Raw genomic sequence first — 14,228 nt, 5'->3', positions numbered from 1 at the left:
ACAGTATCTCCATAAACAGTATGTGCCTGAAGTAACATCTTTTAGATTAGATTTTAATGTCTTTAAGTAATCTAGTTATTCACAAATCCCTCCAAGCAATACCACAATATCTAAATTAATGAAATACTGCAGATACAGCTATGGTAATAAAATATATATGTTTTAAAATAATAATTAAAATATTAATGTTTTAAATTATTTCAAAGGAGATTAAGCCAAGTGAAACAAGAATGCTACTGGCATAAATTCTTGTGCTGTTCGATAAGTTATATGCTACATTTATATACTATCAGGGATTGGTCTTGTGATTCCTGCAAGAGTATTGGCTAACAATGCATTTGTGGCTATAAGATGAAGTAAACTTAAGAGCAGTATTTATCTCATTCACCATCATGTTTTTTTCTTTTGTTTTATTCTTCTAAAGGTGAAGAACATCTACATTCACAATGAGATGTTCTCCATTCAAAATGGCCTGCTGACTCCGACGCTAAAGGCTAAAAGACCGGAGCTGAAAGAGTTTTTTAAGGCGAAGATTGATGAGCTCTACAACAGCATCTCTATGTGAAGGCTGGCGGACCTGAGTTTTCTTAAAGCAATCAAACAACAACAACAGACGCTTTGTCCAGCGACCTGCAGTGGGACAAAGATGTGTCACCTGACGCTTAACGTGCTTTCGGAAAGCAAAGCAAAACTGGCCCAACGGTAGATGATTAAAAATGCCTAGATAAAAACAAATTAAAGAAATCAATAAAGCGAAATACAATGCACATTGTCATATGTATTTCCTTTTTATGTACGCATTCACTGTTTCATAATTAATTGAAAACATATTTTAAATCGACACTTAAAAATTTTAGTCCATAAAAAGGAACGTATTTCTTTTTCGTGTGACATGAATTTCCGTCACAAAACAAAAACAATTTCAGGGTTAGCCAGCAGAGGGCAGCATGGAGTTACCCATAATGAATGTAAAGAATGGTTACTGGGATTTTATAAGGGGGTGAAAGGAAACTTGTTCTTACTACAAATGAAGACGCATCATAAATGCCAAAACTCTCCAATTATTTAGGGTGGAATGACTCAACCGTTTTAGGGGTATGGCAATGTGTTGACTTTATTAGCTAGCATTAGCTGTAGGGATACTGCTACTTACTGTGAATTAAGTTCAATTAATCAGCTGTCAGTTTATTAGGGGACAGGTTAAAAAGCTGGGGGAGAACGTCTTGGCACAATTCACGTGATGTGCTGATAGCTGATTTCTGTATGCATACAGTAAACAATGATTTAAAGGAGGACAACAAGCTAATGCTAGCAGATTCCCACATGGTAGGTAGAGTCTTATTAGTACATCACTAATACAAATATCAACTGATTAAATTCAAAACCAATGTCTCAGTCAGTTTGACTCACGCCTATTAATTTTAATGTCAGATGGAAAATCATGTCACCGAAAAACTTTCCATTATGTTATTTTAGAGTTTAGTTTTTAACATTGGCTTCTCACATGATTCACACTGTCAGTGAATACAAAAAAAGATAATAATGTCCACGAAATGGTGTGTATTGTACGATGTATTTTTGTTTTCTTTGTTTTAATTGAGGCATTTAAAATCATCCATACATTGCTACCTGCTATTGACCCAAAAACAAATACACCCACTCCCCAGCATCAGAAACTCAGCATCATCATTCCCACTTCCTCAGCTCTTCTTTCCTCTTTAAATCTACCAGCCAAACAAAACTCATCTGTTTTACAAGAGTAACACAGTCATACGACAGCAAGTGTGATGTTTTAGTGTATAGTGTAGCTCCAGGAGATGTCAAAATGTACATTAATGCTGACACCTTGTAGAATTGTAATGGATTTCATCCCCAGTGGAAAAAGTTAGATTTTCTTTCAATAAAAAAACGGCGCTAGTAAGGTGGCTGATACACCACCCCGAACAGATACAAGAATTAAAGTTGGGTATAACCCAAATATGGTGCAATTAGATGAAATTACACCCTTCTGTTTGAAAGCAGATTTACAATAATAAGGTTCAGAGAGAGAGCAGCTGCCTTTCAAATCATCGCTGTCCACACTGTCCCATGTAAAGCATCTCATTGTCTGAGCCACACCCAAATTACACTTTGTGTCATGTATCCGCGCACTCATTCATTATGTCAGTTCAACATGGCTGCAGTCAGAGGTTTAGCATGCATGCTCCTTGTTTATGTAAGGGCCGGCGATCTGTAACGGTCATCGAGGTTCAGACTTCTTTCTCACTCATCTTTGCACAAAGAGAATGTCAGGTAAAAGAAAACAAAATATCTAATGCAACACCAGGCCTTGGGGCAATGCATGCAATTTGCCCTGTAATGCTGGGACCATTGGCATTTAACGAGAAAAAAGACAAGCATTTCTTTATGGTCATTAGGAGCCGGTTGTATCTAGCTGCTGACAGCCACAGCTGCAGGTACAGGGCTGTTTCACTTAGAAGAGCCAATGATGAATTCCGCTAGAACAAACATCAACTTTTAAACAAACGATACCATGTTTTTTAAAAAGGTTTACACGTAGAAGTAATGTATTCGCTTTTTAAGTTGATTACCGTCCCAAAGCATAAACAATGCGGATGTACATAAATGAAGACAGCTAGATGTAAGCATATTTATTGAATCAATGGTTTGAATGATTTTTTTTTCTCTCTTATTGCGTGTAGTGAGATGAACTGTACTTATTTATTTATCTATTCTGCTGTAAAAATGGAATAAGCACCATATCCTGTAATGATCAAGTGCAGCAATCGGGATGAGGGAGGTTGGGGATTAGGACAAGGGCAGTGAAATAAAAAATGTTCTGGAATGATTTTCAACTAGTGTCTTGGTCCTTTTTTAATGATGTTGAATGCAATTTTTTATGTCAGGATGGTAACATGAAAAAAGACTGAACTATCCTCCAGATTAGCAGTGATGAGAGGAACTCATAAAGGACAGTACCAACCACAGTATCAAAATACTCCATTACGTAAAGGAATAGGAGTATTTTAAGCTTAATGCACTTCACAAATCTATTTACACTCATATCAAAATATTATTTTATTTTCTAAAAGGTAAGTAATATTGTTTTTAGATGCAAGAAAGACTGTGTTCCTTTGGCCCTTTGTCACACAATCAATCTTAATATGTGATGAGAACGGCTCTTAAAGAACAGTTGAAAGGAAAGCTGGGAGAGAGCAGGGGGGAAATGCATCAACCCAATGAGCTAAACTAGCACCCGGAATAGTGGTCAAAATGGTTAAAATATCTTGCCAAAGTTCAAACTCAACATCACAATGAGGACGAAAGGTAATTTAAATGACTTTGAACACGGCATGGTTATTGGTGCCAGGTCTAAGAATGTCAGAAACTGTTCCCTTACTGGGGTTTTCCCACAGAACCGTCTCTAGGGCCTACAGAGACTGGCCTGAAAAACAGAAAATATCCTGCGAGCAGCAGTTATCTGGGAAAATGACTTGTTGATGCCAGAGGTCAGAAGAGAATGGTGAAATTGCTTTGAGCTGATAGAAAGGCAACAGCAACTCAAATAACCACTCACTACAACCAAGGTATGCAGAAGATAATCTCTGAATGTGCAACACACCAAACCTTGATCCAAATTGCTACAATAGCAGAGGACCACAACTGTTGTCACTCTTGTCAGCTAAGAACAGAAAACAGAGGCTAAGATTTGCACAGGCTCACCAAAACTTGAACAATAGTAGATGCATGTATGCATCCTGCCTCTGCTGGTGTAATATTAGGGACATTTTCTAAGCACATGTGAGCTCCTTAGTACCATAATTTAAATGCCACAGCATACAGCAGAATTGCTGACAATGTCTATCCCTTTATGACCAGTGTACCGGTCTTCTGGTGGCTCTTTGCAGCAACACGCTACAGTATGTCACAAACCTTTAATCGCCTCATGTTTCTTACTGTACTCATATACTTTCCAGCACCTTGCTAAATTTATACCACCAAGAATTAAGGCAATTCTTAAGGCAAAAGAAGAAGCTTAGGGGGCTTTACCTAATGAAGTCTATCAATGCTATGTTAAGCTAGGCTGAGTTCTTTGTGTCCATTTCTGCAAACGAACTTTAAAACTGACCCAATTTTACTATGGCAGGGCAGTGATTTCACTTTTATCGCATCTGTCAAGGCATGGCAAGCATGAAGGTTGACATAAACGCTTACCAAATCTTTCCAGAGTTTCTAAATAGCATGCAAATGCGAATAAATCGCTTCAGTCGTGCGTTAAAAGTGGTGATTAGCAGCTGATCACATATTCTGCAGGTGTGCTTCGTTGCTAAGTAACGCACAGAATGGTCAGGGGACGATAAAGGCAGAACTTGAAGCATTAGATTAAAGACACTCTCTCCTAATTATATTTTTTACTAGTACCATTAGCTGAAGCAGTTTTATAGTGTAGCAGTTCACTGAATGGCAAGTGATTTGGTCTTTAAGTCAGTTTAATTGGAAATGGATCGATACAAGCGCCAGATTAGACTCCGTTGTGACAGTGGATTACCTATCAAACGAGATACACCCGTGAAACCAGCGCTGACCAGACGAGACCGTAAGAAAAACACTGTAATACACATTTTAACGCAGTCTACATTAAAACGTTAAACTTCAGGTGGCTTACTTGTTTATTTAAAAGTTAAAGTTTTAATCTTGGTCTGAGCCTAGTTCTCATTGTGAGGGCAAAAAGGTGTTGGGAAATATATTATGAACACCTTCATGTTTCTTATCTCAGGTTTTAACTGCTTTTCTAAATCTGTTAAATCTACTTAGTGTAAACCTAAGAGGAGATCTAATATATCTATTGATTGTACACTTTTTAAAAAAGTGTAAATAAAGGCAAAGCCATTTTCTGTTCTCATTAAATTGTTCTCTGCATCCATGCTTTCAAACTTTAAGAGCACAGGAAACTTCTATTCCGCAAGCATTATGAAGCTTTTCCAGAAGAACCTGAGAGGGAAGTCACGAATGACTCCACTGTCAAACCAAAGAGCCCAGTATCTGTAAGTGTGCCCAGATGTTTTGTATTCATGTAAGATTAACAGTCACTGATATCCAATATTTACTAGTTCACAATTATGGGTGACGAGAAGAAAATATGAAGGAATCTACGTGGAGAAAAAAAACAAGTGAATGTTGATGCTGAAGCCACAAAGAGTCCCCCAATAAACTGGCAAGAAGTTAAAGTGACATGTGCATTTTGTTCTATAGAACACATACATCAGATCATGTGAGAAAAGAGTGAAGAGCAATTATTCAGAAAATGAGGAAATTAGCGTTTGGTTGACGATTTATTTGTTGTAACAGCGCTTCTTGGCGATAAGTCTTATACTCTATTTCCCCTTAAAGGTGCATTGAGGAGCCGAGTATGTGGGTGAACAACCTGCCAAATTTCTCTGCCAGTGCCAGACGGATATATTGCCCTGAAGAATTATTACAACAAAAAAATCCACAACCAAAGACAAATTTGACTGAAGAGTTTAAGTATAAAAAAGCATTAGAATCAGATGCTATAACCTTCAGTCACCAGAGTCGTTTTATTTCCTCCCCTTTCTATGCTTATTCTTTTCACACAGGCCAACACTGTACACCATAAATCTACTTTTAGCTTAAGCACTCCTGCATTTACTGAAACTACCAGACACAAAGCAACCTTACCTGCCATTCAGGTGACTGTAGTAGAGGCTCATGAAGGTGATGAAATGTCGGGTAAAGAAGACGAGCAAAGCTTGGCAGTGACGCCAGAAAGCTTCACATTATCTAGCATGGAGACTGCCACAACTTTCAGCTCTGGTGACACAGAGGATGAGGACTTTTTGGACTCTGCAACTTCTAACAATCTTCCCTCTCCAGAGATCTTCAGAAGAGAAAACAAGGGTGTGTCTGAGTGCATTTGTATGTGCACATTTTTGTATGTCCACAGCCACACTTGGTCTCTCACTTTTATTTTTGTCTTGATAGTGGAAACCTTCAATTTTTCCATTGAGGAAGACCTGCTGGATCTCCATCGTCACATAAAAAACTCCACTTTGTTGGATGTCAGCCATGCTGAGAGCATACACATGCATCATCCCCCTAACCTTTCTACCATCCTGGGTAATACTGGGAACAAATCTCAGGCACACTTTAATTTTCTCTCTTTTTTTCAGTTCAATAAATTCCACTTAATTGAACAAAGGTATTAAGAGTATAACTTTATTCATACTCAGTCATGTTTGGTACGTCTTTTTTTTGCAAGCTCCTTAGACTCCATCTGATAATTACATTTAAAATGTTTCTCTTTTAGAAGTAGCAAATGAACAAAAAAAGGAACAGTAACTTTGTTTTTATAGCATATTTTAATGTTCTTAGAAAAAATGCCAAGTATGCTTTAATTAAATGCAGTCTTATTTACATGCGTACCCAAACCATACCTGTGTGTCTGAAAAGGAGTAACTCTGTCTGCAGATGCCTCCACTATTCTTGCTGAAAAGACCTGTGAGATCAGGTAAGTCTTCTCAGTTGAATCTCAAAGCATTTAGTACTTGTGGCTCATGCAATTTAACTGCTTCATTCCTTATTATTTCTTTATCAAGCAACAACAGAGAAGCCGGATCTGCTGCTAAAGTACAAAATGACTCGTTGAAATCAGGTAAAGGCTCTCATTTCATAAGAAACATATCTTCCTTAAGTATTATTCAGAGCATGACTATTATTGCAAACTACGCTTGCCGACCACTTTATTAGGAACGCTTGTTCAATTCCTCACTAAAGCAAATGTATAATCAACCAATCACATAGCATCAACTATGTGCATTTAGGCACTAAGATATGATCATGAAGACCTGCCGAAGTTCAAACTGAGCATCAGAATGGAGAAGAAAGGTAACTTTGAAAGTAGCTTGGTTGTTGGTGCCAAACAGGCTGGTCTGAGTATTTTATAAATTGCTGATCTACTGGGATTTTTCTACTGGGTTTTACAGGAAATTGTCAAAAACAAAGAGGGAATATCGAGTGAGCAGCAGTTCTCTTGGAGAAAATGCTTTGATGCCAGAGGTCAGAGAAAAATGGCCTGACTGCTTTGAACTGATGGGAAGGCAACAGTAAACAAATATTTAGAGCATTGCAACCAAGAGGATCTCTGAATGCAGGGCTCACCAACACTGAGTAAGAGAAGACTGGAGCAATGTTGCCTGGTCTGATGAGCCTCGAGTTTTTCTGCACAGTATTCACAGGCTACAATCAGATTTTGGTGTTAACAAAATAAAAGCATGGATCGACCATGCCTTTTTAGCAGCAGTTCATGCTGCTGGTGGTGGGGGTGGTGTAATGGCATGGAGAATATTTTTCTGGCACATGTGGGCCCCTTAGTACCAAGTGAGTATCATTTAAATACCTGATTTCAGTCTGATAGAGCACCTATGGAATGTGGTGAAACAGGAAATCCACATTATTCATATGCAGCCAACAAATCTGCAGCAACTGTGTGATGCTATCATGTCAATATAGGCCAAATTCTTTGACGAATGTTTCCAGCACCTTATTGAAGTCAAGGAATTTGGGCAGTTCTGGAACCAAAAAGGCGCCCACAACTGTACTAGCAAGGTGTACCTAATGAAGTGCCTGGCAAGTGCATATATTTCATATGTATTTTAAAATCAACTCCACACACAGAAAATAAATAGATATTGTATAATTATTACGACTACTTTTGTGGTTTCTGTCCTAAATTTGCAGACAAAACCTTTAAGAGGAAAACCCCACCAAGAGTAAGAAGTCATCTGCCCATTTATTTACATCTGTTTAAATTTGATATGATGTAGCTCATTTTTATTTTTGTTAGAAACAAAAGTAAGAGGGATCACAGCCATGATCAAAATGACTTTTATTCCACAGCTCAGCTACAGAAGACCCATCTTGTGTAAGAAGAAGGTTTCATTCAAAAGTCCTGTAATTGCTGAGACCTTTGATGGAAAATGCATACCAGCCTCAAAGTTAATGACTCCCAGTCTCAACAAGCCATTGCAAATGTCCAGCCCACCTGAGGAGTTGAAGCCTGATGCAGAGATCAGCTCGGAAGAAGAAACATTAGCTCTGACCATGTTGCTAAAAAGGTCTGTCAAAACTAGTCATAAGAAACCCAAGCTCTTTGACTTTGCCACCGACAAGGAGAGAGATACTCTCTTTCAGGTCATGAGAGAAAGATGTGTGAAACTCAGAAGTGTTACTTTATTTCCTTTCACAGCTGTTTAGTGCACCGAACCATCTTTCCTGCCACATTTGAAGCTAGAATAAGAAAACCGAAAACTGTGGCTTTACCCCCTCATCTGGATTAGATTAGTCTAATTGTAGAAAGTCCTATATGAAAATGGTCTGTAACTACTTAAAAGAAGGAGAGAAGAATCTATGGAACAAACTTAAAATAACATTTAAGAACTAATTAAAGAGACATGCTAGACTGGCGTTTATGTTCATATGAAAAAAGTGTGATGTGAAATGACCACTAGATGGCACATATGTATTTACCTTTAAAAACCATTGTCTGTCTTGTCCATACAGTGAGCTTTTCCACCTTTAAATATGATATATGTGTGTCTATATATGTGTGTTTTTTGCTTGTTGTGCTTGTCCATATTTGCATTTATTCTCGTGACGTGTTACTATAGACTTTCTAAATGAATGATTTAAAAGCAAAGTTTAAATGTATAAGATATGTATTTTAAGTATACTCCATCTATATTTATGTATATTTGTCTTTGTCCTCAAAATCTGCATATGTATTTGATTTAGAAAGTGTCTAAAGCAAATAAAAATACATTAAAATGCCTCTTGTGGCGATCCCTCCGTTCTGTGTTTGATGCGTTTCTTACACTTAATTATTTTCTCAACTGTGTCTTTCAATAATATCTGAAGTGTGTGTGTGTGTGTGTGTGTGTGTGTGTGTGTGTGTGTCAAGCCGTTCAGCAGTCGCACTTAGATAATTTTTTAGTGTGAATAAATTTCATGCTGTCACGATCCCCGACAAAACATCAACACAGCGAATCCACTCACCACGTGGTACTTATACCAAAAATATCAGCCAATCGGGTTATTTGTTGTAGCAGCATTGGCGCCCGGTGAACCAATCAGAATAATGTAGTGGGTTACCAAGCTGTTCCTGTGACTAATGCGTGTCATATGACTGTGACACCCATGGAGACAGTTACAAGGAACAAGATTTGGTCGTGGATTTGAAAACGGAAAGAGACTTTCTGTACCGAATTCATTTTGGTACAAGATGCCTCCGACTCTCTTTCAGAAACTTTTTAACAAGAGAAATGCGTTTTCATCGCCGCCCCCGAGGTGTAGCAAAGAGGACCCAGCTTTCAGGTAGCTTATTGTGTGCGTGCGTGTCCGTTTGTGGTTTGTGTGTAGGGTTGTGCGTGTGTACGTTAATAATATTTATGGCTTTCGCTTTGACGTCTGAAAGGAATGACAGTGTATTTGGAGCAACGCTTATATTGAACTCGAGGCACTCTGCAGATGAGCGTTGTGTAGTTTGGCTGATTTGACATCGGTGTTGGAAAAGTGTAGAGTGACGTGAGAGACGTGTTGTGCCTTGTTGGTGCGGTTAGCTACATGCTAATGCTAGCTGTTGGACGTTAGCGAGGCTGCTGCACGCGCTGTCTTGGTGGGACTTGACTCAGCTTGTTAACCATCACTTTTTTGCTCATATAAGTAATTGTTTATGTCAGCTTATAAGTGAAAAACGCTTTATTGTCATCCCGAAGATAGTCAAATGGTGCTTGCAAGTTACAGTAGAAGTATCTCGCTTTCTCTTTGTCTCTCCCTTGCTCCCCCCTCCTCTTTCCCCTTTGTTTCTGTGGTAACAGCATTGTGGCAAGAAAAAACGCACGTGACAGTATTGTCGCGCTCTTTTGTAGCTTATCTTTGGCTGGATCCTGATAACTTGGAGCTAATTAGAAGTAGCATCCCTCGACTTTGCCTCTGTTACTGTACTCTCCACCAGACAACAGAGCAGGACACCGTGGGCTCTTAATGGAAGCACATGTGATCGCTTCATTCGGCCGCTGACGCATCCCATACCGTGCTGCTGTGTCGGTAGACTGTTGATGCACAGTGTTAATTTTACTGAAATAGCGCTACATGGCGTCTGAATATCACCTAACATTGCAGTGATGTTAAATAGACAAGTGGCTGGAGTTTACTTAGAACACCGATGCTTAGAACAAATGCAAGATGGCTTGTAGTGATTATAATATTTCCTGCACGCGTTGCTTGTGTTCCACATCCACTAAAGCAGATAATCATGTCATTTCCCATGTAGCTATAGAAAACATTTATCATTTCCAAACACCAGTGCTCTTTGATATTTACCCTATAAAGATCTGGTCATGTATTTTAAAAATTAAAGGCAAGTTAACGCAGTATTGCGGCGACATGTTGCCCAATACTGTCAGGCTTGCAATTGGGCGTCCTTAGCATATATAATGTTTCCAATCATAATCTTAAAACAAAGTTTTATTTATGTATGGAGTATAAAACCGATGTAAGCTGCATAAGAACTCTAAGGTTACATTCAGCCTGACATGGCAATGAATCATTGAGCTGAATGGGAGTTGATTTGCAGTCTCCCTGTGTATTTTCTCTCACACCCTCAGGGTCAGGTCTGCCACCATTGGAAAAACGTGCTCTAAAGCTTTAAATACACTGACATTGCACAATGTTTCTCCCACCTTGTCACTCATGGGGAAGATATTTACCTGAAAGCGCATCTCCTTGTGGTGCTGCTTGCACTTTGGTCCATGCCTGAGCCAGAGCACGTTCCACTGTCATAAAGGTGCCCTGCACCCAGTGATATAAATGCAATCTGTGTGTGTGTGTGTGCGTGGAGGGGCGGGGGCTGACTGGCATCAATCCCAGAGCAAACAGGCAGGCAGCAGGCTTTTCTGTTAGCTCAGTGGTCAGCTGTGCTCTTCATACCTCTGGCATAAGCTTCCCATTCATCAAGCATGAAATGCTCTAGAGAGGACAGAACTGTGTGGAGACATGGTTGGAGAGGGACACTTGTGTGGTAGCAAGAATAGGCTAAGATGCAGCATTAGGAGTTTCTGCATAAAAGAAAAATGGTTAAAAGGAATTTAAAAAACACTGAGTTGAGGGTCTAAGGGAGGAGAATCTAATGGGACAGGGTGGAACAAATAAGTTGGAGGATGAAGTGGTTAGCAACTGAGCATGCAAAATTAAAAGATGGACAGAACAGAGAATATAACGTGACTGCAGTCCACTGGCAGAGGTGGCCTGCAGAAATGATGACGTTAACAGTATTCTGAAGTAGAGCAGGGCGATATGACCAAAATATTTATCACGATATACATTTGAAAATTTGCGATAACGATATAACTGACGATATAATTGACACTAGACAAAATACTTTACAACTCCTCAACTTTATTAGTGCAAAAACCCCCCAAAACATCAACGTATTTTCACTTAAACAGGCAGCTTTTTTAAGTGCATTAAAGTTATATAAAAAATTAACAGTGCAAATGCAAATTCCTTGCTGACAGTTTAACCAAAAGGCATTTCCAGTGGAAATTGGCCGACATATCCTCAGCATAACCATGTTTAATATCCACAAAACTTAAAAAGAGGTTATACACACACAATACGTAATATTATGTTGAAGCACAGTACGTATCACTCCGCGAGGCGCCTGCCTACGATAGCCGTAATGCTCCGACAATCCATCGAGCAGTGCGGCTTTGTAGCTTAGCAAAGTCGTACTGAAACATTTGACAGATTTTCGAGTGCCATGTACCACATAAAATCGTTTCGAGGTCAGTAAACACAACCAGAATTCATACATACACACGGGATTATAATCTGTCGATTTTCAGAAAAATCAAAGGATTGATTTTAAGTGTGCCGTATTTTCCAAATAACACGGTAATAACGACGGCCCGCTAGCATGCTCTTACCAAAAATAGTGCTTTGTTGTGTATCTGACGGATGAAAGCCAAACCAGTTCCACACCACTGAAGTTGGAGCATTTTTACAAACCTGGTTCATCTGTTTCATTTAACGATCCCCTTTCGCTCTTCTCATTCTGTGTCGCCGCCATGTGCGTATGTAAACAAAGGCACTGCGCATGCGCGTTTTACCCTTATTCTATCGCGATATTTCATTTTCGTATCGTTGCCCAACATTACACCGGTATTACTGTGAACAGTATGATATGGCCCAGCCCTATTCTGAAGTATTTTTTTAAAAAGCACTGTGTGAGAATTATACCATGAATAAATTTGGCTGGGTAGGATGCTGCAGTCAATTTCAATCAAGACGTTAAAAGAAAATGACCTTAAAAACCTCTGACAGGTTGGGGGGGGGAATAAGCAAGCCCAATGTGACACCAGAAATAGCTTTTTTTAGTTTGTACATCAGGCTTATTATTGGCATTTTCCAGTCTATATTTTTTAATATCCAGAAGAGATGAAGTCTTTCCTGTTTTGCAAACCGTTGGCCTGCATACTGCATCACCGACACCATGCACTGCCACACCACTCCACTGTGCCCTCCAGAATACCATAGAGGGCAGTAGTTTGGCTGACCCTGAGAGGAAAGCCTAAAAAGACTCCTGTTTCCCTGGCTGCGGCACCTGACTGGGGACGGCATACTGTACATTACACCAAAAGCCTTTGGCTCATCCTGTAGCCAGTCTGAGACCTGATCATTAGCCAGTAGCTTTGTCCTCCCACTCACACCCAAACTGCTTGTCCTGGCAGCCTGCTGAGGAAACTTCCTACATGACCTGCACTAACAGACAATATACGAGTAAGAGAGTAAAAGCAGATTTACTCAAGTTTGACGTTTTCTGTTTAATATATAGATTCGTGGAATTAAACTTTTTCTATGGTAAACTAGGACTCACCTGTTTCCTTTTCAAGTTGATATAAAATGGTCACAAGTCTAGAAAATATAATAAAACTTTGGTGAATTTAAAATAAATTAAATTAGTACAGTGTATTCATGTAGATTTAGTAAATCATGTTTGACAAGCTTATTCATTACAGCCTGTGAAAATGCATGACGTTGCATTTGCTGGAGTACTACTTTTTTTTTTTTTGTTTCTCACACCGTGGAATTTATCTTTAAAAATGTTTTATTTATAGTTTGGGAGAAGTCGTGTCTCAGGTTCCTGATTGGCAAGGCGTCCTTCCTCCATTGCGTACTTTCATAACTCGGTGTGTCATGTGAGGCTTTCATCAATCTCAGGCTGTCATGTTTGTTGAGTGATCACATGGTTACCAAAGTCGCTGGCAAAAAAAACCTAAGCATCTTTGCAAGTGTTGATGAAGATGCACACTTTGTTTTTTTTAAGTAATGCTCTCTTCTCTTTTATCCTGTTGCTGTTTATCTAAAGTTATGAATCAACATGTGATCACTCGTACTGTCTCAACCCTTTTATCGCATCACTATCTTAAAAAATTCCCAGCTTGACTCTAAAATGAAAAACCCATCACAGCGTTTTTATGTATGCTTGTTCTGCTCTGCTCTCTGTTTGATTACTTTCTTTTTAAGCACTCACTGTCGGTAAACTGACATGGATTACTGTGAATGTTATAGCTTTATTTTGCAGGGCTGCTTTCTTCCCTCGGTGCATGCTTGTGTGAATGCTGCAAGCGTGCCAAGGTTCTGTAAAGACAGCGGCTGTCATCGGGTTCCTATCGGGGCTATTTCAAGTGGCCACACTCAGGCTTCTCAGAACTGCAGGGTCATAGTAAGGATATAATTTGATGTTAAAGTTGCAGGGGCATCACACACTTTACAGCGGTGCGCAAACGCGTTTGTATTCGTCACAAACTTTTCAGAATGTGCCCTTTAGCTTGATATTAAATTTCTATTACGCTCTGTGAGCCAAAAGGTCAGTGTCTATTCTACTATTTAAGCACAGTGTAATTATGTCTACATGTGCTACCAGAATGAAAATTATAGCGCCAGAGGTTGTATCAAAATGTTTTTGGCAGTGAATTAGCTGTTCTACATTACCTTTAGTATCCTAGCAGGTTCAGCCGTGAAATCTAAGCAGGGCTATTAAAGATGTACTGGAGGCAAAGGTAGAGAGGCAAGTTTCAGATGGAAGGAATATGCAGAGGGCGGGTAGTGGAAATATTAGACAAAGGATGATCAAGATGGAGGGGCCCAGC

The 14,228-nt window shown here is 39.3% G+C and overlaps 3 protein-coding genes across 11 annotated transcripts in view; all 3 read left to right on the top strand.

Annotated features, from left to right (window-relative positions):
- The window catches only part of acsl6 (acyl-CoA synthetase long chain family member 6), a 36,118-nt gene extending 33,263 nt beyond the window's left edge, over positions 1–2,855 (top strand). For both annotated transcript variants that reach the window (XM_082548890.1, XM_082548891.1), the window contains exon 21: positions 425–2,855. In XM_082548890.1, the coding sequence (XP_082405016.1) occupies positions 425–565 (141 nt within the window). In that variant the 3' untranslated portion in view covers positions 566–2,855. The remainder of the gene's footprint in view (positions 1–424) is intronic.
- Positions 2,856–4,128: 1,273 nt separating this feature from the next.
- Positions 4,129–8,847, top strand: LOC309716422 (uncharacterized protein). Of its 7 annotated transcripts, none has more exons than XM_082550219.1 (8): positions 4,129–4,597; positions 4,942–5,045; positions 5,712–5,919; positions 6,004–6,138; positions 6,472–6,529; positions 6,618–6,673; positions 7,759–7,790; positions 7,918–8,847. In XM_082550219.1, exons 1-8 carry the CDS (start codon positions 4,501–4,503, stop codon positions 8,272–8,274), a joined length of 1,047 nt encoding a protein of 348 aa, XP_082406345.1. In that variant the 5' UTR covers positions 4,129–4,500; the 3' UTR covers positions 8,275–8,847. The 7 variants fall into 7 exon arrangements, 6 of the variants coding, with proteins under 6 accessions (XP_082406345.1, XP_082406344.1, XP_082406343.1 ...); XM_082550218.1 differs by having other exon boundaries at positions 4,131–4,597; positions 5,619–5,919; positions 6,490–6,529; XM_082550217.1 differs by having other exon boundaries at positions 4,131–4,597; positions 5,619–5,919.
- Positions 8,848–9,183: 336 nt separating this feature from the next.
- Positions 9,184–14,228, top strand: part of fnip1 (folliculin interacting protein 1) — a 39,033-nt gene continuing 33,988 nt past the window's right edge. The window contains exon 1 of one of the 2 annotated variants that reach the window (XM_082548881.1): positions 9,184–9,390. In XM_082548881.1, coding sequence (XP_082405007.1) covers positions 9,299–9,390 — 92 coding nt within the window. In that variant the 5' untranslated portion in view covers positions 9,184–9,298. The remainder of the gene's footprint in view (positions 9,391–14,228) is intronic. The other variant, XM_082548882.1, reaches the window with a different exon arrangement.

The sequence above is a fragment of the Aulonocara stuartgranti genome, assembly GCF_965226115.1.
Source record: "Aulonocara stuartgranti genome assembly, chromosome: 10".
Taxonomy (NCBI): Eukaryota; Metazoa; Chordata; class Actinopteri; order Cichliformes; family Cichlidae; genus Aulonocara; species Aulonocara stuartgranti.
This window is presented reverse-complemented; position numbering and strand designations above follow the sequence as displayed.

Bases quoted from the DNA above. Each gene is read 5' to 3' on its own strand.
- LOC309716422 (XM_082550217.1), top strand. From the start codon at position 4,501: ATGGATCGATACAAGCGCCAGATTAGACTCCGTTGTGACAGTGGATTA. The intron at 6,530-6,617 runs GTAAGTCTTCTC...TTCTTTATCAAG, and splicing joins GAAAAGACCTGTGAGATCAG to CAACAACAGAGAAGCCGGAT. The intron at 6,674-7,758 runs GTAAAGGCTCTC...CTAAATTTGCAG, and splicing joins AAATGACTCGTTGAAATCAG to ACAAAACCTTTAAGAGGAAA.